We start from the raw sequence: 22,845 nt of genomic DNA on the forward strand, positions 1-22,845 counted from the left end.
TGCTTTACTCTTTGAGGGGTTTGCAGCCCTAAGTTTTACCCAGTACACTACGTGGTGATCAATGACCAAAGCTGACCCAAAAATGAAACTGACATTCACTTATGTCCTTCCAAACCTGTATGATTTTACTGGCGAGTGTGATTTCACCAAGTACAACATGTTCCTGGATCAACATCCTTGTTGATCCTCCTGGATCAACATCCTTGTTGATCCTGGAACAACTTTCCAATCAACCAATTAGAATTGATATTTAACTTTTCAAGAAATATCTGTTTTAGGCTTACAATCAGGGATAGGTTCTATCAGCTATCATTTCCCACTGATTTTAGGAAAAAATTATGGGTAGGGTTAGGTTTAGGGGTAGGGATTGGGTTAAGTATATTTTTGGACAATAATGTTGATCCAAAAAAAGTGAAAGTGGAAAAAAGTGAAAGTGACATGACTACAGCCAAGTATGGTGACCCATACTCAGAATTTGTGCTCTGCATTTAACCCATCCAAAGTGAACACACACACACCGTGAACACACACACACCATGAACACACACCTGGGCCAGTGGGCAGCCATTTATGTTGCGGCGCCCGGGGAGCAGTTGAGGGTTCGGTGCCTTGCTCAAGAGCACCTCAGTCGTGGTATTGCTGGCCCGAGACTTGAACCCACAACCGTAGGGTTAGGAGTCAAACTCTCTAACCACTAGGCCATGACTTCCCCCCACTTCCCTCCATCTTTTGATGATCCATCCAGGATGTTGATCCAGGAACATGTCTTACTTGGCAAAAATCACAGTGACCGATTTTACCATGGAACACAAAAGGAGGAGATCAGCATATTTATTTATTTATTTATTATTATTATTATTATTATTTTTGCTCTGTATTTCAAGTCTTCTTAGGCTGGTTATTGTGGTTTTAATAGTTATTCACATGCTGTATTCAGAGCTCCCAAATATAATTTACTCTTGTTGCTCTTGCATTCTTGTTTAGGATCTTTGATAAACCTGGCACAACATGTCTTTAAGTACCATTTTTGAATGTAAATGAATGAGATTTAAGAGCTACAACAGAGATAAGACTTGTAGGGTTCTTGTTAGTATTTCATTAGTGTTCCACCAAGGAACAACATGTGAGTGAGTAAATGATGACAGAACTTTAATTTTTAGGTAAACTGTCCTTTTAAAACGATGTTAAAAATCGCAAATGCTTCAGCTTGGCAGTAGTTTAATGAGCTGTGACTAATGAATCTTATGACTTAACACATGATCTGTCCTGCTACTCTTGAAACTTTTGGATCAGAATTTAATGTCCGGATGAAATGGAAACTGCGCTCATCTTTTCATTTTCTATTGTGACTTATATCAGAGTGAAATGGCCTCTCCAAAAAACATAGGGTTGGACTTTGTCCATCGGGGGATGCTGGTGGGGGGGAGGGGTTGATCACGAGAGCAAATTAATTTTATATATATATATATATATATAAAAACAATTATGCACAGACAAATCATTTATAATAAGCACTGTAATATTCCATAAAAAATAAGAATTGTCAATTTTTACAAAATATTTTATTGAAAGTATGAAAGTAAGCATAACAGAAGACAGTAGAAAAACAAATGAGTTACACCAAAACCAGAGTCAAACATATGAACAAACATACAATGTGCTATGCAGCAATTCTCCCAAAAATTGTCCATTTTAATTTCATGGTGACTAAGATCCTCCAATTTGCACTTCTGAAGAGGGTTTTTATGAACCCAATGAAGTCGTGCCCAAATCCACAGTTGCTCAGGAAGGAAGGCAGGTGATAATTGCTTTGGGTGGGGTGGTATGTGGTTGTGACTTAGAAAAGGACCGTAAGGGCACAGTAGACAGGGTACTGACCTATTCCAGCCAAATACAGACTATGGAGGTATAATGAGTACAGAGCGAAGGAGAGTGAGAACAAAAGATTAGATGAAAGTTCTTGACATGTTACAAGGCTGTAGGCATTTAGAAGACTTTTGACCCAGTGCAGTGTGTAGTACGTTTACCATTCTTATGTTAAAGGAACTTTGCACTGAACCAAAATTTGGTGGAGGATGCAGGTAGATTTAAAAAACTAAAATGCTGTGACACAAATTGATTAACTTTTTATTTGTCACATCTCTCTGAAATTTGGGTCTACAGAGTTTTAAATAAGCATTCATGTACTGCTCACACAGATGATCTGAATTACAGAAAAGTGTCCAAAGATAAAGTTGCACTTCCTGTGCTCTACATTCTGAGGTCTCCAGGCATTCCTCATCTCTCTTACTGCTACTGGTCGTAGAGCTCAGCCAGGCTCACTGCCTGTGCATAAGGCAGTGTAATGAGGCTATTACTTGCTTCAACCATCAGGGAGGGGAGGTTGTCAGGATAGAGAGGGATGGCTCAGAGCTTCAGAGGAACACAAGGTGAGGAGGGATCATTTTATCGCATTCCCTCTACCTATCAGTCCATCAGTTGAAGAGCTCACCCCTGAAACCTCAGCTGTGCAGGAACTAAGTTTATTTTCACAGAGAGGGTCTGTATTTGGTCTGTTATCCATGATTTGCCCACATGGGTTTTCTAGACTAATCTAAATTATTCTCTCACAGGTGTGTAAAGCTTGCATAACTCATGCTGGGTGCTAATACTAGTTGTGGCACTGTTTGTTTGTTTATAGGGCAGAGACTTGCTGACGCAAAAGATACCATTGTGGCAACAAGCATGTGCTGACCCAAATAAACTCCCAGAGCGGGCAATGCTTCTGGCTCAGCAAATGGGCTCAGGAGTGACAGGGACGCTGGGTCCCAGTGTCCACCACACCTCTAAATCTAACCTGACCATCTCAGACCCCATCCCTGGGGCCAAGTCACTTCCTGTGCCCCCTGAGCTCGCAGTTCTCATGGGGAACCAACAGATGGTGAGTTAGAAACAGTGTGAGCCACAAAATGATAGTGTCTCAAGTGCAGCTAGATAATTTGTAAATGGTTGCATTAATGATGTGTATAATTAAGTTCTGAGGGTGTTTGGGAGAGTTGGGGGTGCACACTCATGGCCATGGGAATGAGAGAGTTCTCAAATTCAGTGTAGATGAAGTCATTAAAATACAGTTCCATAATGACCACAATGCTGTGAAAAGAATAATCAGAAACCTGCTGGCTTTTACAGCTCTCTTTAGTTTACAGTTTATCAGAGTGCAGTAACATCTCCAGTGGCACAGCTGGTGCAAAGAGTTAAGGCCCGTTCACACCAAGAATGTTATTTCCAACGATAAAGATAAAGTTTTAAAACTGATTCTGAATGTAGAAATTAGTCTACTCCACAACCATAATTATAACCACACTGAGGAAAAATATCGTTGGAATTTGAAAGTGGCATAACTGCATGTTCTGTCCATCATTGTGTTTGCAACTGGTTAGGACCAAATCTCTGATTTACACTGGAGAGATTTTAATGTTCCTCACTATATAAAGTCACACCGGGTTAAAACTGTGTAAAAGACATGGGTTAAAAAAAAACTGCTTCTTATAATATGAGGACATACATTTAAATCCCATTTTGGAGTATTGTGACTGTCGTGTTTGTTGTTGTTTTTTTAAGAGATTGGAGAAAATAAAATGTATTCAAGTATACATTGAAACTAGGTCTCTTAATTGTTTCTAAAAAATGTGACTTGCATCTTGCAGAGGATGATGGGAGCAGATAGTGTTCCCATGGTGAATGGCTCAGGGGTCCATGGGGGTGAAGACTACCAACGCTGGATGGAAACCAGAGCCGCACATGAGAAACCAGCCCACAGACACGGTGGAGAGCCCTTCTCCAACACCCTGCCTGTCCGCAAGGTTGCGCCTGTAAAGCCCAAGAACACTCTGGGTAAGTTAAAGGGGTAGTTCACCTAAAAATGAAAATTTTGTCATTAATTATTCGCCCTCATGTCGTTCCAAACCCATAAGACTTTCGTTCATCTTCGGAACACAGATTATGTTTTTTTTTTATCCGAGAGCTTTCTGATCCTGCATAGACAGCAAGGGACCTGCCACATTCAAGGCCCAAATGTAGTAAGGACATTGTTAAAATAGTCCATGTGACATCAGTGGCTCAACCGTAATGTTATAAAGCTACGAGATTACTTTGTGTGCAAAGAAAACAAAAAACAGAAAAAGAATCAACAATTCTTCTCTTTCCTGTCAGTGTCCGCCGCCATTCACAGAGTACCACAACGCATGCATGTGCATTCTTCTGCTTGTAAACAAGACGCAGCGCATGTGTGTTCTACGTCAGTAGCACCTCACACATGTGTTGTGATAAAAATGTTCATTTTGGTTGAATTATCCCTTTAAGGAACTTCAGTTAGACAATGCAAACAGTAACTCTCTGATCACAACATTTGGAAGTTTTCAGTGCTATTCAGTACCCAGCATCTCTATATGACTTAATAATCTGCCATCTGTCTTTATAGTTGTGTCAGTGTCTGTGCACCTGTGTTTCTCTCTCTCTCCTTGAGAAAGTAGTGAGTGGACAATAACAGGGCAAACACTGCTGGAAATGAAAACAGGGCAGAGCAGGTGGGAATAGAGAGGACAGCTTTAAAAATGGAGAGAAAATAGGTGAAGGGTATAGATTCTGTTTGAGGGAAGTATTTTTAAGAAGCAGCGGAAACAAGCGCTCTTAATCAGTGTTGTAGATGCCCTTTTTGTGGAATTTTAAACATGTTCCTGAACCTACTGAGCTGCCTAGTTGCCTACTTAGGCAGCATCATAACTGAAAATAAAATCTCACATGTGACCGTTTTGAAGGAAGCAACTCAATTTGTCCTTTTGTCCTTCTCACATGCAGCGAACAAACGTTTTGTCTAAATTAATTTCAATAGTTTGATGTTAGTATGTTAAAACAAATATTCCAAATGCAAAAATAAAATAAATGTATACACAAATATTAGGTAAAAGGTAATTTTTTTTTTAATATATTGGATTGTACGATATGTTCTGAATAAAATTTATTTATAAACAGTTTTTCTTCTCACATAATTATAAAAACAAATTCATAATAAATTACTAATAACCAACAACACCAGAAAAAAAACAAACCCTGCCAAGGTCAAGCTCGATGGCAGCTGGGCTGGAGAGAAATGGACGGACACGCGTTCAGGCCCTCTTCTCCCATGCCGCAGGAGACAACAGCACACTCCTCAGCTTTACGGAAGGAGACATCATCACACTGTTGGTGCCTGAAGCCCGAGACGGCTGGCACTACGGTGAAAACGAGAAAAACAGAATGTACGTATCTTGTGGTTAACTTCACAATAAAATTTACTCTTGCATAGGTTGTGTACAAAAAACAAGAACATTTTTCATTATGAAAATAAGTTTAAGACATTTGATGAACTAGAGAATCTGCTTCAAATTCCACGTTGTATGTGTCCTTTCAGGAGAGGCTGGTTCCCGTTCTCCTATACCCGCATGATTCCTGAACCAGACAGCAATAAACTCCACGTTAGGTGAGTCTTTCTGAATATGAATGAGTTTACAAAAGCCCTTTCTATGTTTAAATACCATTAAATGTAAATCTACAGTCATGAGCTGCGTAACACCATAAAGCATACAATTGAGAAAGGCTTGATACGTGTGCATAAAAGACATTAATGTTGACATGACCAATCAAAACTCACCTTGTTTACTTTATTTGTGCGCATTTATAATCTTGTTGTGATTGATTTATACACGTTATTCCAAAGAAAAAATTTAAAATATAATGTATTGCTCTTTCTCTGACATGATTTTCCTTTTTACTGGTGTCACCTGGATAATGTTAACCGTTGTCATAATGCCATAATTAGCTATTAAGGAATAATTTTAGAAATTGTGCATTACGTTTGGATCCATTCTAGTATACAATGCCCACTTTTTCTTGATCTAATCTTTCCGTTCATTTTATGGATAAATAAAGTCCTGGACTACATTTTGTTTTTTAGAAATGTCACGTTAGAGAAATAAAATGAGCAGCAAACATCACGTTGACTTTAAAGGTGTGTATATGTGTGTTTGCAGTTTGCAGCATACCAGGAGCAGCAGCACAGGAAATCTTCTGGAGAGAGACATGGTGTTGCCAACACCTGATTACGGCATGCCCACACGCTTCTTCACCCAGCAGCAGAGCACACCACACAGCCGACAGAGACCATACAGCATGGCAATGCCAGGATTCTCACAAGTAGGCTTTGCGCGCACACACACACACACACACACACACACACACACACACACACACACACACACACACACACACACACAGATTAACCTTGACGGATGTATGCAGATATCAGTATAGCATTCTATAAAAATGTTAATAGTACTAAAGCATTAGATCATCTTACAAAGGCATTTATCAGACATGCTGAAATATAGCGGGGTGACAGTTCGATTAGAGCTGCCCAATCTTCAGCTAGCCGCATAGAGGACGTTCCAGGACATTACCCTAAACCACGATCAGTTTTTGCCTGTTGCCATGTGTTATTTTAGCAGCCTGAGCCCACTTTAGTAAAGACCTGTCCTGTTTGATTAAACTTCCCTTTGAGAGGCCACTTTTAGAAGATTTACAAATAGACTGGTTTGGAGTGGGAACAAAGAGAAATGACTGCAATGAGAGAGAGAGTGTGTCTGTGGAGGTCTTCACCTCAAAATTAAATACATTTTCGTACAGGTACAGATACTGTATACACAGCAAAGCACGTTTGTGTACTATACTGAAATAATTGAGTTTTGCTTAAGGCACTGCTCAGTTAGTTCAACTTCTTCCCATTGTTACTGTTCAGGATGCACTCAATGACCTCCTTTTTTATTCATGGTTACAATAAAGATGCTTTAGCTATCATCAATACTGCAGTTCATAAATGTTATGCATTCTTCTACTGCCGTCTACTGGACATTTGTGGAAAAGCAGATGGCTAAAAGATGTTCTCTTTTCCTTCACAGCAAGGGTTGGATGAGTACTCTCGATTCCAAACGAGGTAAGACATAAGTCTTCACTTACTCATATACCCCCTGAAGAGAAACAATATTTAAAAAGTGTTTTAGTTTGTGTATACGTTCTTTCTTTGTTTCTTTTAATTTTAATTATTCCTCTCTGTTTTTGTTTGAATTCAAAAATCCTACATAAATATTTTGAATTTTAATTATGGCAAGCAAAAAAAAAAAATCTTGTTTGCTTGAACTGCAGCCGGAGCAGACGAACATAGCTGATGTTTCTGAAGGTCTAGTCCAAACATAAGGTGGACAGGTGACCAAACGGCACCTAAACCCATGTTGAACAAGGGAGAAACCTCTGATTGTTTAAATGGGTTTCATAAGCCTCACAATAGAGTCAGTCATTTATGGTCTTTTCCCATAGATGAGAGACATATCAACTCTCTTGAACATGCTGTAGCCATACTTTATCAATCTAAATTAACTTCTTTCTTCTTTTTTTATTGTACAAAGCACCTTGTGTGACATTGCTGTAAACAATCAATGAATAAAATAAGCAAATAAATAAACCTTTCTAGGGCATCTATGGGGAAGAAGACCATTCCCAGCTTTTATTCCAAATTACTTAGCATCACAAAATTTGAAAGAGGTATAGATTAAATATTTTAAATAATTTATTTTTCCATTTATGTTTCCATTCCATTCTTGCTTTTGCTGTCCATGTGTGTCTGTCTTAATTAGTGGCTTTTGTTCCAACTTTTACTTCTGTAGGGAAATTCTCATGAGAAGCAATTTTCCACATGCTACCCTCAATATTTTTAATTTTAAATACAGTATGTAGTTCACTTTACATCTTGCTGTACACACCATTTAGATTTGACCCCAAGATGCATTTGAAACAATGGGCTCCATTTTCACAATAAAAGTGTCTGTCGTAAAGCATTTTCTGATTAGTATACATTTGAATTGTTTACATTTTGCTTCTGAACCACATAAAAGTGACTTATAGGAAATGCAGCCCATCACATGTTTGTAACGTGCATTAATAGAGATTAGTATTAGCAGTAACATTAAAGGGATAGTTCACCTAAACATGAAAAAAAAGAAAGAAAAAAATCTTTTACTCACCCTAATGTCATTACAAAGGACTTTCTTCTTTCCTTCAACCACAAAGAAAAAAGAAAAAAAAATTGGAGATTGGACCTTTCTAGATTCAAAAAACTAGCCAGAACACTTGCAGTAGTGCACAAGTCATATGGACTAATTTTTATTCTTTTATGGTGCTTTTGCCTGATAAGCTGCAGTCCTCATTCATTATAACTGGGGGAAAAAAGCTTCAGTACATTGGTGTTCCACAAAGAAAGTCACACAGGTTTGCAACGTGTGAGTAAATGATGCCAATTTTCATTTATGGGTGAACTATTCCTTGAACATCAGGGCTTTATGCTCTCTGTGCTTTAATGTGTCTGTGTCCAAAGCCAACCTGGCAGCATCTCCCTCTCTTTGTTCCACAGTGCGGAGGGCAAATTGATTTCGACAGTGTGAGAGGACAGACAAACACACAGATACCACCCTCCCCTCCGTTCACACACACACTCCCCTGTCTTCCTTTATCTCTCAACAATCCATCCCTCTTCACTCCACCCTCTGAGGAAGAGGATCTAGATCCACCCTTCCCACCTTCTAGTTCCCTAATTTTATCCCAGTTGGAAGCAGTCTAACGGAACCGGAATGCTGAGTATTCCATGTTGACCTTCCTCATTATACGCTTCTATCATGAGGATGTTGAGCTTACTTCAGTAAACATGTTGAATTGTTCATATGTATCTCTTGCCTGTCTTTCATGCATGTACATGTCAGCAATGTATAAACTAAATGCATAACTTTTGCCATCCAGTGGTCCACGTATTTAAAGGAATAGTTTACATGAAAATTACAATTCTGTTGTGTTATATTATTTTCTTATAACACAAAAAGACTAGCAGTTTTTTTCCTTACAATGAAAGTGAATGGTGACCAGATTGTTTTTTTTTTTTTTTTTTTTTTGGAGTTTGACAGCAACTGTTCCCCATTCACTTTCATTTTAGGGAAGAGAGCAGCTCAGGAATCTTTTTTTTTTCTGTAGAAGAAAGAAAAGTTGTATAGGTTTGGAACAACATAAGGGCGAGTAAATTAATTTTTTTGTTAAACAAAAAAATCTTAATGTAGTAATATGTTTACAGTAATTGTATTGTTTGTAACAATACCGGTGGGTTTATCCAAGTATAAATGACTGTTAATAATGAAACTCAGCTGAGAAAGACAAACAAAAAAGTATTCACGTTTTTTAAATTATTCCTTTTACATTGTACAATTGAATGAATTTGATATAATTAATTATCAGTAACTTTCTGTGTTTTTCCATTTCATTGCTTATATTGCTGATGCAAAGGGGCTCCGTGATCTAATAAAATCTCATCTGGAGTCCCTTCAATGAATTATCTAAATGCATCAAGTGTGGTAGAGCAAGACGGTGAATTCTGATGTGCAGTACATATTTGACCTTCCCTGTGTCTGAAGACTGAATTAGAACAAATTATTGAAATATAAATGACAAAAATCGGTTGTTTCTAGAATTCATGGTTCATGCATGAAAGAAAAGACAATTGGTACCTACATATCCATGTCTCATCATTAACCACGCATGAAGCTATAAGCAGTGAGAAGCTGTGTGTTAGTGATTTCACCACAGATAAGAGGTATAACCCTCTTAATCATGGTAAATCACTGTAACACATGGCAACGGGTGACTCATTGCTTGTATAAAGAAAAGCAGAAAGAAATGAACTATATAGTTAGTCTAGGCCAGTTACAGTTGCCAAGCAACGTCTCAACTTTATTAATGTAGAATAAAATCCATCAGATTTTAGAATCCAAACTATCTGTTTTTCTTTTCTGCACTGATGTTGATTTGCGGTTATTACAGTGATACATCCATATTCATGATGTGCTCCAGTGCCTTGTACATAGCACACAATATTTGTAAATACTATAACTTTAAATTGGATGTTGAATTGTAATGGGAGTATTTATTTATTTATTTATTTATTTTGACATGGATACATTGTTTATTTTGGTTCAACAAGATCCCTGTACAGCTTTTCGATTCAAAACATATGTAAAAACAGCAATAACCAACTTTGATACCATCCTTTTTTGTTTAGTATCAATTTGAACATCATGTTCTATGCGTATGATACACTTACACACCACTTGTGTGAGTTTTTTAGCCTTTTTCACAGGAGTGAAAGCTGAAATCTTTTAGTTCCATTGTTATAATGAAAGGGAACTGATTAAATTCTTTGAAATTGCCTTTTTCAAAGAAACAAAATGCTTATGATTAAGCTATAAAAGAGACAACGCTTCTCTGATGTGATAGAAACACCACGTTGCTTGTCTGCTCTAGTAATTGTTTAAAGGTGCACTGCTTCACATCTTCTCTGTATTGTACTCGAAAAGTCAATTTATTGTTGTACATGAAGGTGATGCACAATTAAACAAAAGCACCTTCATTATAACCACAAAGTATGTGTGAAGACGTCCAGATTGTTTACTTACTTTCACTTTTCTCACGCTTTCCTTCACTAAAGATCCTGCCAGGTTCTTAGTGTCTGTCTCTCCTCCTACTATAGTTTTTTTTTCACTTTTGCTCTGTTTGTTATTTTCTGTGTGTAACTAAACCAACGTCTTGCTGTAGCTCTGCCAACACTCTCCATCTCTGTTTTGATGAATTTAGAGACAAAAGCAGTAAGGTGTCAAGGACTGGAAGCCAGTGCCAGTGTTTCTTCTTTCTGCACTAAAGTAAAGGCTATGGTACAGCCGCCACACTCAGAGAGAGCTCCACCTCTGTCACGATATTTATATATGTCCTTTTCTTGTGGAATGCCCACTTTTTGGATCTAAAATGGAGAGAAAGTACAACAGTTGTACAGTAAAGTATATAAACTCCAATGTGCATGTATTTTGGGCAACACCAGAACAGTGTAATGTTGCTAAATGACCATGTGACTTTTTACTCTTGAAACGATGAATAAACTTTTCTTCAGATTAAATCGGTGTAGTCATTTCTTAACTTGATTTCATGACCTCTTTGTCATAATTTAATTTCATATTGATTACCTTGTAATTGTCAACCATTTAATAGGTCTCTAAATTGGTCTGCAATTGTCAGCTGATGGTTTCTTTTAATCATCCCCGTCTTAAAGTCAGTGCAGTTTTCATAGTACTCAGATTGATCACTGCAGACACTCAATCTGAAATGTAATTCTATTACATTCTTAATATAGAACCCAGCTTTCACGGTGCATTAAACATGGTCAGGATTTTTTTCTTCCCGTTTGATCTCTTGATTTGAAACGCTTTCACAATTTTGACAATCTGCTGAACTGATTCACTGTAAAAAGTTGTTGTCCTTTGGTTTGACTTTCTGTAGTTGATGATCAGCATTTTATGAAGATTAAGCACGGTCTCAGATATAAACATATAAAATCTGTTAAGTTTCTATTTTGTATCCTTTTCTGTGAAAGTGCCTACTGCATTTTTTATGTAAAAAAATAAATAAATAATGATATATAAACATTATTGGTATAGTTTCTTGCATTAAACAAAGCAAATAGTCAAACTCCAGGCCTTTTCTCATTTTTTCAGTGTGGCTCCTGAATTTGAACGCTTTTGAGTGAGTAAACTGTGCAGTGAAATCTCCATGATCATTTATAATTTAAATGTATAGGGGGAAAATTTTTTTTTAAAGAAAATTGCATGCTTCTGACACCACTGAATATCTTTATTTCAAATAGAAAACTTCAGCTAATAAAAATGGGCCCAACATGTATTTGAATGCTTAAAATCAAAATGTCATTCCATTAAATATCAAAACAAATAGTATTATTTATTTGCTCATTTTAAATATATAAAAATTTGAGATACTAGGTGGTTGTACAATTATTCAGACCAAATTTTAGTGTTCAGAATACCTTTTGGGTCTCTGTATATTATGTATAGCATGTCAAACTAGGTTATGACTGATTTTACTTCAGTTTCAGGATCTTTCCTCCTCAGTCTGTGTGATAAAGCTCCAGCTTTTTAAAGAATTCAATTTACACGTACAATATCATATTTGAATGCAAAATATAATGCGATCATTTCCTGACGTGACTTTCAAATTAGTGTCTCTGAAATGAATCTTTTGAGCAGCCACAGGTACATAAATGACACAGGGAAGAGACAGAACTTGAATTACAATCAACATGTCTGATTTTATAGCACGAATAATCTCAGATGTGTATTTTCATTTCCTTATATTTATATTCCCTCAAATATTAGGCTTCAGACATCTTTTTCTTAAATGAATGCAGCATGTTTTATTGTTTATGATTTTTGGTAATAACGTTAAAGCATGCTTAGAAGCAATGGCATGTCTGTCCTTTATATGACGTTGTGGTTTGTATTTTTGTTTTTTAGAGTGACGGATCCTTTCCAATTCCCCACATTTGCGCTCACATCTCGCCAACGACAAAGCAATTTCAACAGCAAGCAGAAACCCAAACTCATTATAACCGAAGACCTTGGATCTCGACTCCCTTATTAGGACATCAATTCATCAAAAACAACAAAAAAACCTACCACTGAAATAAACATGTCAAAGCAACAAAATCACCAAGCTCTGAGCTTCTGATCATCCAAGTATTGCCACTAGTTGATGATCCATATTAAGATCGATTTCTATGTATGACTGAAATAAACAGATTTTTTTTCTTTTATATATATATATATATATATATATACACACACACACACACACACACACACACACACACACACACACAGTTGTAAATACATTTAGTATTTTTAGAGGACCTCAAGAAGGTCTGTTTGGTCCATTGAGGAAAACTGCTCAAATGACCAAGTATAATGTATCACATGATTCTTTTCTACAATGTGTTTTTGTCTCATACTACACAAATGCAGGGTTCTGTAGAATTCTGCTGTGCTACTGCAACCGTATAAAATATTTGGTGTGGGTTTCTGCACTTTGAATCAAGGTTCAGCCTCCAAAAAAAAAGAAAATGTAGATTCAAGTGAGAAATTTATATTTTAACAGTAATGCACCTCTTCATTTAATATAAACACATTTTATATGATATATTGCATGATTGATTTTACTGTAAAGGTTGGAATTTCATATCACTATCATGATTCTGGTGCTTGTTCATATCAAACACAAAAAGTGCAGATTTTCTTGGTCAATAATGACTTAAAAAGTTGGTGTTATTTACTTAAAAAATTAACACTACTTATATAATTAATTTTATTATTATTATTAATGATTTTTATTATTAATTTTATTATTATAATTATTTATTTTCTCTCTCTCTCTCTCATCCATTCTCCTACAGCAGTGCCACAAACTGAAGGGTTTTAAAGCCTATCAGTAACACATATCACCTGTTTTCACTCATTAACCCAATCTACATCAATTAGCTCATTAGTAGGTTGTACATATCAGACAGCATCAGAAAAATGGAGACAGAAAAAGTTTTCCCAAAAAGATAAATACAAACTTCCAAATGAAAAGATGTAGCAACAGTCACTGTTTATGAACACTGTATAGTGGTTGTTCTTATACTGTATGTAGACATATGATGTAAATATTGTATGTGAAGAGTGAGAATGGAAAATTGAGAGAAATTACTTTATGTTTCACAATCATTTTATCCGGAGAATTTGTTTATATGATCCACTTGGTAGCCCATTTCGGAATTAGATTATTTATTTATTTATTTAATTTTTTTTCACGGATGCATTTTCTTCTGTTTTCTGTGTTTTTGCACTTGTATGTGTCATATCAAACAATGTGCACAAATAATGTGTAGATAGTCTAATAAAACAGCCAGTTGTATAAAATTGAGGGTTACCGGTGTGATTATCTTATTTATCCTGCTAAAACATCAATTTGAAATATTACAGATACGCTGCCTTCTAGCATATATGTTGAATCTGTTTTTAATGTGTTGTAATGAAAGTTACATATTAAAACAACAACAACAACACACTGCAAGAGAGAACTGTCAAACAGAATAGTTTTATTTTTCTCACTAAATTTGTGACACATTTAATGAACAGAATTACATACACTCTCGCTTAACATTATACTGCAATTCAAAACCACCGTACAGGCAAATTTCCCAGGAAAAATCTGTGAATCCGCTGCTCTGAATCAGAATAACTTATAGGATGCAAATCCGGCTTGTGCCACATCACGTAATATATTTCTTTGGCAGAAAACAATTTTTTTTCCCTTTACCTCCTGAGTGCCCATTTGATCTTTCAGTAGTTTAAAATTGTTCAATCAAATACAAAAATAGTACAGACTGTTGTCTAGTTTTATCTAAGCTAGACGATTACATAGAATAAACGCCTTTACAGGCAAACAAACATAACATATCGAGAGTAGCATATCGAGATTTATGCTTGGTCGGATGCACAGAAGTGTACAGGTAGCATCGAGTCCCTTTGTACTGTACACTGTTCTCAGTCACATCAGCAGGCTCGTCCTCCTTGATCACGTCCAATGTATCGTTTCCAAACCATATGAGGAAAAAAAAAATCACAAGATCATATGTCCATTTTGTTCAGCAGTTTAAATTGTTCCTATTGGTCAAAGTCCAACTTAGTTCAGTGTGACTGTCTGTAAAGCGCTGCCGCTTGCAATGCTTAAAAGCCTTGATCTGTTCTTCAAAGTTCAAGGAAATATAAAACATGTTGATTAATAAATAACACTCTTTACGTATATTAACACCCTGATCATAATACAACCTGGCTTCAATCCTCAAAAGATAGCAAGCATGTATAGCATGTATTAAGCATCTTACATTAATGATAATGCTTGAGTTTAAGTGTCCCTCTTCACCAGTAGTCACCCTAAATACATCATTAAATACATGTCTAATCATGAAAACCTCCATTACATAATAGGTTGTCAATTACATATCGTTTAATATTTATTTTTGAGACTATTTTGAGTTTTTCTACTTTTCTACTGCGTTAAACTTCACTGTTTTAAAAAAAGCTAATCTTTTTTGTTATTATTTCATGGATTTAACTGCAGATATTCAGTCAGACTGTGAAACATGATTTCTGCCATGAACAGGGAAATAGCAAAAAAATAAATAAAAATAATAGTAATAATAATTTGCCTCATGTACAAACTCATTGAAATTGAAACACTGAATAAGTAAATAAATAACAAGAATGATCTAAAACACTAAACATTCAAATTATGAAGAGATTCAATAATAATAATACTAATAATAATCCTAGTTTGATTATTAATAAAATCATAAAAGTGGTTTCAGAATGCCATGTCACCATAACACAATGCTACTCTCAGGCAGGTGACAAACACAAGGCAGCTGTGTGTCGTGAACTTCATTTTTTGTCATAAAAACATTTAAATAACTTCCTTTTTAAAACTCCTCCTTTTCTAGACAAACAACACTGCATTGATATTTCACAGTAAAAATCAATTCGGTTTAGTTTTGTTACATTTCGCTAAGATGGTCTCATTCAATTTTTGATGCAGGTGATACCATTAGCGTCTTTTCAACACTTTCCAAAAATACAGTATTTAATGTTGTAAACAGTCACAGTTAGTTTACAGCAGGTCCATATAAACTAAGCAGATCCATCCAAACTTTGCACTTTTAATTTTAGTTTGTGTTTCCAATCATGTTTTAGTCATTTCCACATGTTTTTTCTTCTGGGGCTTTTTCAGAGGGGCTGCTCTGAAGTGTTTGCTGACATTAAGAGGCACTGTCTTTGAAGGGATCTAAAAAAACAGTTTCCAAAGAGATCAAAAGCTCCTTCTTATTGTGATCTCCTCAATCAAAAAAGTAAAATAAGAGTCTGTTAGTGCTGCTCACTGCTGGCAGTAGTATGATGATTCACTCTCTTTCCCCATCTTCACTGCTCCCTTTAAAACAGAGGGGAAAAAACACATTAAATTTACATTAACTTTATATTTAATTAGCATGCAAATTATCCCAGTGTCTAAAGTATTTGGGAAATAAAACACAGATTTTTCTGTAGAATAATCAATATAATGTGAAATATGTTACACGTAAGAAAAGTCAAAACATCCTTTATTTCACAATTATACTTAATTATACTTCAATATTAATTTATGGACATTTTTATTTGAGCTGTTTTGGAGTCATGAAAATGTTTTTTTATTTATTTTTATTTTTTTTATTATTAGTTTCACAGTTATATTATTGACATTTTAATTTTTAAAGTAAAAATGTTTTCATTTTGCTTCTGTTAACTCTTCCCCACCTTTGACAGAATTTTCTGGCAATCCATGTTTTCACAGATATACATTAGGGGGCACTATTGTGCATCTTCTGAACTAGTACAGAATCTCCAGATCAAAAAAAGCAAGCGAAAAAGAAGCTGAAATAAGCACTGCTAATGTACATGTAAGCTAACATGCCTAGTCTTTGACAAAAGCACAAATCCCAGATAATCAGATAATCATACAACAAAATATTCTGGGGGCCATGACAATTTTGTGAAAATAATCAAAAATGGTGGTACTGTCTTGCAACTTTAAAAAATAAAAATAAAAATACTAGTGGGTAAAGTGTTAATGATAAGAACACTGCTTCAAACATGTGCTGTCTCACCTCCTGCCGAATCCATATCTGAATCCGAGACATGTGTGATGGAGAAACGTGACACACTGGATGGAGAAACAGTAAAACGGGAGACCTGTGCCACAGGTTTAGTACTGCCACTCGGTAGGCTCGGCTTTGCAGTGATGTCTGGAGGAGACCCCTTAGAAGATGTAGGAAGCGGCAACAATGGGAAGTCATCTTCCCATTCAAACCCTGCACCTTAGATAGATGACAAAGCAGGATGGAAAATAATAAGTGTTAAAAATACTTGAGAAAAGATACAAACAAAACTGCTTGGGCAAAAAAAAAAGAAAGGAAAGTGTGTCTTACTCTCTTCTGAGATGTTTCCGTCAGAAGAGTCATCGGAGGCATTGACCTTTTCCTGCTGGTTTTGTGCTTTACCCTTTGCACTCGGTTTGCTTGACTCTCCACCCAAGGTAAAACTTTGATCTGCCAGCTCTCTGGTTGGGCTTTCCTGGAGGGGTTGACAAAATTTTATTATTAAACTTCAAAGGTACTCAAATCTGATTCAATATATCGTCAAAAAAATCTTGAAAAAAACTGGAAAAAAACAAAAAGGAATACCTGGTCAAACAGAAAGACGGTGACATCATCAAAGAAAGACACCACCTTCTTTTTGTTCTCAATTTCGTCAGACAGTGAATCGCTGAGCAGCGTTGGCATCTTAAGCAGACTTCTGAGTTTGTGTGCATCGCTACAGTCGCTCACAATGATAGGCACAGTCAAGATCTCGTCCTCGCTTTCTTCACTCTGTTCCTGGATACTGTAAGTGCGCAGCTCCTCATCGGACTCATCGCTATCCTCAGAGTCGCCATCTTCCTCATCAGCCTCCTCTCCATCTGTGGGAAACACCCGTCCTTCTAGTGGAGGGGGAGGAGAGCCAGAACGTGTGGAGCTTCTTTTACGTCCTCCTTCTTCACAGTCCTTACTCGTAGATTCCCATACTTCATGGGTAGGGGAAATGTTCCTTTCCTTCTGAGATGCTAGCTCCTCCTCAAACAAAATTACATCTTTGACTATGTCCTCTTCATTCTCATCAATAAGGACCTCTGGAATATTGGTGTTTGCACCATCACCCTCAGAAGTTATTTGGTCGAGAGACAGACTATCTTCACTACCTACTTGTTTGAAAGATTCCTCTTGCTTTACATTGGGACCAAGCAAAGCATCTGAATCAGATACTTCAGATGGTATGAGTTCTGCAGAAAGATCTGAATCTACACCAAAATTTTCATCCTCATCAAAATCATCTTTTATGGTAGACACTTCGTTATCAGGAGATGAAAGAGACACACTACTGATTCTGTTGCAACCAGACATACCTTCTTCGATCTTTGATGGAGCATTTGAGGTTGCATCATCAGACTGTTCAGGAGCCTTTTCAGTTTCCTTTGAAGATGGCAAATGATATTCATCTCCATCTGCCTCCTTTTTTGAAGGAAGTTGCTCCTCTTCATCTATAATTTCCTCTGGTCCATCTTTCTGATCTTCAAGTTCACTGATGTCCTCTTCACTTTCTTTATCTTTCCCGGCATCGTAGTCAGAGAAGTAGGCCGAATCTCTGTATGGAGTTTTATCACTCAGTGCTTTCAACTCTCCATCATTGCTCTCAGATGTTGTCAGTGCCATTATAATATCAACACTGCCCTCTAGTTTCTCGTCCTCTGCCCTTTTAATCTCTTGTTCTTCGTTAACAAAATTAGACCCAGATGTCACCTTTCCCAAGGGTTGGATGAAAACCTTAGAATCTTGTAGCTCATGGGGCTCCTTTAGGACAAACTCTGGAGATTCATTGTTTTCAGTGTCATATCCACTGTCCACTGTCTTGGGAGAGCTTGACGGATGAATGGAGGCAGGACTGAGTGTCTCGCTGGAACATGCCATAGATGGTATGTCAATGGAGTCCATGGAGTCTGGCGTAACAACCTGCTTTTGTAATGATTTGAATGTTGGACTGGTGTAGTCAACAGGTTCAACTTCAACGATGAATTCACCAAAAATCCCAGAGGTTACTTCAGTGATGTCATCATCGCTGCAGTCATCAATCTCCACCAGACTGATACTAGAGCGTCCATGGTCCACACCACTGTCTGCTGTCTTGCATAAGTCTGTCTCTGGCTCTGATTTGGGTAACTCAGCTTGGGATTTCTCCAATTGTGGAGTGATGGCAATAATTTCAGTTTTGGGATCTTTTGGAGATGCATCTTCATGCAAAGCTTTTTCTTGATTTAAGTTTGTTTCCCCTACCGTAATATCCACATACTGCTGGGAGACGTCAAACTGTTTGGCACCTTCCCTTGATGACTCTATTTTGGAGACTATATATCCAGCAGATAAAGGTGCTTGGCCTAAGTGTTGGTCTTTTTTGGGCAATGTCATGGGTTTCCCTGGAATACAGTCGATCATGAAGCAGTTCCTCACAAGTGTTCCTGTTAGAGGATCTACAAAATGTGAACTGCTCAAAGCTTGACAACACGGCACAGGATATACTTCAGCCTCTCTGGGTTCATGGCACATATGGATATATGAGCTGCACTCAGGTGAAGGGTTTGAAGGTACATGTCTTCCATGTACTAGGCAAGTGTTGCTTTTGACTGTTGCCTCTAAGCAGTCAACAGGTTTGGCCATATGGCACGGCAGGGTCTGCTCTTCTGGCCATGTATCCTCAACGTCAGTCATCGGCATAGTGTAGTGAAAATCAGCATAAGAATCTTGGATACAAGACCCCTGCCTTTGATGCAAGGTCCTCGTGTTTGTATTTGCTGGATTGCTGGTGGACCAGCTTCTTCCTCGCCTTTCCACAAAGATGTCTTCCTCTTCATCAGAGTCGCTGTCATCTCGTCCTACAAATATAGCACCACCTGACGCCATGTCAATATAAACTGAGTGGCTACCTGGCATAGTCTTCCTCAAAGAGCCCATCATATCATAATATCCTCCTGTAACATTCTTTCCTATAATAGAGCCTTGAATGTTCTCCAAGTAAGGATCAGCATAGCCTTGTGGAGGACTTCCAAGTGATGGTGAAATGCCTAAAGGCTCCTCCAGTTCCCCAAGTGCCTGTCTTAAGCTTCGAGACCCCCAGCTCTCTTGTGGAGGCTCTGTTGGGTCTCGTATCATGTAGCAGTCCATGATCTTAGGAGGTGATGGTTCATAGTAGTAACCTCCATCCCTGTCTTTGTATGAAACATAATGACCAGACTCCCATGCTCTAAGAGGGCTGCCATGACCCAAAAGAGGCTCCATAGTTAGAGACATAGCAGGACTGGTGTCTGAATCATAGGCATTGCTTTTGTGGATATCCGCTGACCAATAAATGTCTGGTTTAGCTTCAGGGGGACAGTTCATACACTCCCGAGAGTCTCCACTACCTGTTAGAAAACTTGCATTGCTCCCCCCAAACTCTGGGCTGTAAGCACACATGGTGAAGTTATCAATATTGCTTTGTACTGGCTCCTCAATGCGAATGTAGTACTCATTACTCACTGGTGGACTGTGAGCACTCAGGACTGGTACCACACCAGGGGTGTGTAGTTGTTTGGGCTCATAATATGAAGGAGAAACCCCTAGGGCAAGTCCTTCAACAGCACAGCCCCCCACTATTCCACCTGGGGGGTAGTAGACCTCTTGACAATGGGGATTGCCTTGACCCAAAGTGCCAGTGGTGGATGAAGATTGGTAGTGTTGTTCAGCCCGTGCCTGCTCCCACTTGTACTCAAAGTTGAGGCCATGGCTGGTTTCAGTTACCGTTAAGATGTCATCTCCAGATTCTGAATGGTAGCCGTCTCCAGTGGGGAACTGCTCTAGTAGGGGGAATGAGGAAGTGGTGGATGACATGGGCATGTCGATTGCTAGTGCACTGGCTCCATGGATATTAGCATGACTTGTGTTTGGTCTCATGGAGTTCCAGCGTCTCTCAAAGTCTTCCTCTGCCTCACTGGCTCCTTTGGCACAAAGGTAACTTAGCAGCAGATGAACTTCTTCTGCATTGGGCCTCTGATCAGGCTGAAGCCAACAGAACTGCATGACTTCATACCTGGTGATACAGAAACACAAACATCATACAGTTTTAGAGCAAATGTAACTAAAAGTTTCATTTCAAAATTGACTTCTTAATGAGCTTTTTGGATCTATTTTTCAGTAGGAATAAATCAAAAAATTCTTAAAACAAGATACATTTACTTGAGAAGTGTATTGTATACAGTGTATAGTGTAAGTGTATAGTGGTGTATTTTATAGCTTGAGATCAATCTTTAAACAATATATCTTAAAATCTAATGCAGTGTTGGACCTCAAGCTAATTTATTTAGTTTCAAGGATTTTCAGAAATGTTAACTGGAAACCCTGTTGAAAAAACAGCATATGCTGGTTAGGTATGTTTTGAAGCATGGTTTGAGCTGGTTTAAGCTGGTTCTGAGCTGATTATGAGCTTGCCCTAAGCAGGAGCTAGTTGCTTAGAACCAGTGCATGACCAGCTTAAACCAGCTCAAGACCAGCTTAGGACCAACTATGGACCAGCTTATATTGGCTCAAACAAGCTGCCATGCTTCAAAACATACTTAACCACTTTAAGCTGTTTTTTTTCATCAGGGAAATTACACAAAAATACAATTAAATTGTGTTCAAACAGAACTATCTGAATATCTGAAACAACAAAATTTTAATAGTTTTAAGAGCAAAGTCTCCAAAAGAGAAGGGTGAAAACTGAAAGCCTCTAGCAAAGTGAAAATTCAAGGCTCTAACTTTAGTTAATGGTTAATAAAAGGAGAAAGAAGATCAATTTAAAGTTTATTAGACACCCACCAGCGGTCAGAAAGAGGGTACTTAAGAAGTGGCTTGGGCAGCTTCAATTGCTGGTCCTTTACAGCATAGCTGAGAACCTGTCGGTCTGAATAATGGCGGTACGGCTGATTCCCCAACTCAAACAGCTCCCAGATTGTTACACCGAGTGACCTTATGCACAGAGAGAAACAGAGTATTCTGGTAAATAACAGCAATTAATGCATCAATCAATAATGACTTGATATCTATAATCAATAATAAAGGCTATTCAAAGGGCTGTGTGTTCTTCATAAAACTGCAAAATAAAGGCCTAAATTCAACACTAAATTTATGTTTCACAGATGCAAGAATTTGCTCTTTGCTGAAGCCTCATGTGAAGGTACTGACCAGATGTTGCTTTCCTTTGTTTGGTCCACCACCAATAAGTTACCATGAACCTCATCAACCAGTTCAGGAGCAATCCAGCGTAAGGGAATGCAGGTCTGGTCTGATGTCACAAAGTAGTCATCCTGGGGATAAACAGACATGTAGAGACAGAGCTCGAGTTAATGAAATTCCCTAACCACATTCTGAATAAAAAAGCACAAAATCAACTAGTAAATGAATGCAATCTAAAATATTCAGGTTTATATTACTATTCATAATTAGATATTTTATAGATAAAAATTAGTAGATAAAAAAATATATAGATTTAAGTGTACATACCTTGTACTTGTTGTGCGATAGTCCATAGTCTCCAATCTTAACTTTTATGTCTGATGTTAGCAGACAGTTTCTTAAAGCCAGATCACTGCAGAAAATCAGAGCACCAAAAATAAATAAATAAATAAATGATAAGCACCTTCTGAAAATAGGACATGGCCTACATGATTTCATAATGCTAGCTCGAATAACTGGATGTCATTTACAAAACTGCAAGCCTGCCCAAAATTAACATACAGTTGGAAGTATGACAAATGCAATGCCAGAAACAGCCGTCATTTTACTGCACTGTGATGTTACTTTCCAAAAATAATTATTCAGAAACCTGTTCAAAGTATTTTGGCAAGGACATGTTGAAGTTGCTTGTAGATGTGTGGTGACCCCCGGCAACAAAATCACTGATGCTGGAGTGGAGTAAAAACACTCAGGCAGCATCAGGAGATTGTTGCAGGGAGAAACCATGAGACAGGAAGCAGGCAATGCAGATATTCACACTCATTAGCTTCATGCTCATACTGTTAAATCTGATGGCAGGTTTCCAGTACTCGAATTGAGTATGATAAAGAAGATTGTAATGATAACTATTATATTTTGGTTCTAAAGGATTCAAAGGTTCTCCAAACATGGATTTGTACATAAAAAAAAAAGAAAAAAAGTGTTGCCTG

The 22,845-nt window shown here is 37.5% G+C and overlaps 2 protein-coding genes across 4 annotated transcripts in view; one reads left to right on the top strand and one right to left on the bottom strand.

Annotated features, from left to right (window-relative positions):
* The window catches only part of baiap2b (BAR/IMD domain containing adaptor protein 2b), a 52,692-nt gene extending 40,089 nt beyond the window's left edge, over nucleotides 1–12,603 (top strand). Inside the window, exons 9-15 of the mRNA XM_042768009.1 lie at nucleotides 2,681–2,920; nucleotides 3,687–3,873; nucleotides 5,075–5,276; nucleotides 5,429–5,497; nucleotides 6,048–6,210; nucleotides 6,972–7,006; nucleotides 12,462–12,603. Of these exons, the coding sequence (XP_042623943.1) occupies nucleotides 2,681–2,920; nucleotides 3,687–3,873; nucleotides 5,075–5,276; nucleotides 5,429–5,497; nucleotides 6,048–6,210; nucleotides 6,972–7,006; nucleotides 12,462–12,588 (1,023 nt within the window). The 3' untranslated portion in view covers nucleotides 12,589–12,603. The remainder of the gene's footprint in view (nucleotides 1–2,680; nucleotides 2,921–3,686; nucleotides 3,874–5,074; nucleotides 5,277–5,428; nucleotides 5,498–6,047; nucleotides 6,211–6,971; nucleotides 7,007–12,461) is intronic.
* Nucleotides 12,604–14,063: 1,460 nt separating this feature from the next.
* aatkb (apoptosis-associated tyrosine kinase b) overlaps nucleotides 14,064–22,845 on the bottom strand; it is a 45,775-nt gene continuing 36,993 nt past the window's right edge. For all 3 annotated transcript variants that reach the window (XM_042767966.1, XM_042767967.1, XM_042767968.1), the window contains 7 exons: nucleotides 22,184–22,268; nucleotides 21,866–21,987; nucleotides 21,500–21,649; nucleotides 17,261–20,732; nucleotides 17,006–17,150; nucleotides 16,685–16,894; nucleotides 14,064–15,972 (listed from right to left, as the gene is read on the bottom strand). In XM_042767966.1, coding sequence (XP_042623900.1) covers nucleotides 15,944–15,972; nucleotides 16,685–16,894; nucleotides 17,006–17,150; nucleotides 17,261–20,732; nucleotides 21,500–21,649; nucleotides 21,866–21,987; nucleotides 22,184–22,268 — 4,213 coding nt within the window. In that variant the 3' untranslated portion in view covers nucleotides 14,064–15,943. The remainder of the gene's footprint in view (nucleotides 15,973–16,684; nucleotides 16,895–17,005; nucleotides 17,151–17,260; nucleotides 20,733–21,499; nucleotides 21,650–21,865; nucleotides 21,988–22,183; nucleotides 22,269–22,845) is intronic.

This window comes from Cyprinus carpio, chromosome A12 (genome assembly GCF_018340385.1).
Source record: "Cyprinus carpio isolate SPL01 chromosome A12, ASM1834038v1, whole genome shotgun sequence".
NCBI classification, from domain to species: Eukaryota; Metazoa; Chordata; class Actinopteri; order Cypriniformes; family Cyprinidae; genus Cyprinus; species Cyprinus carpio.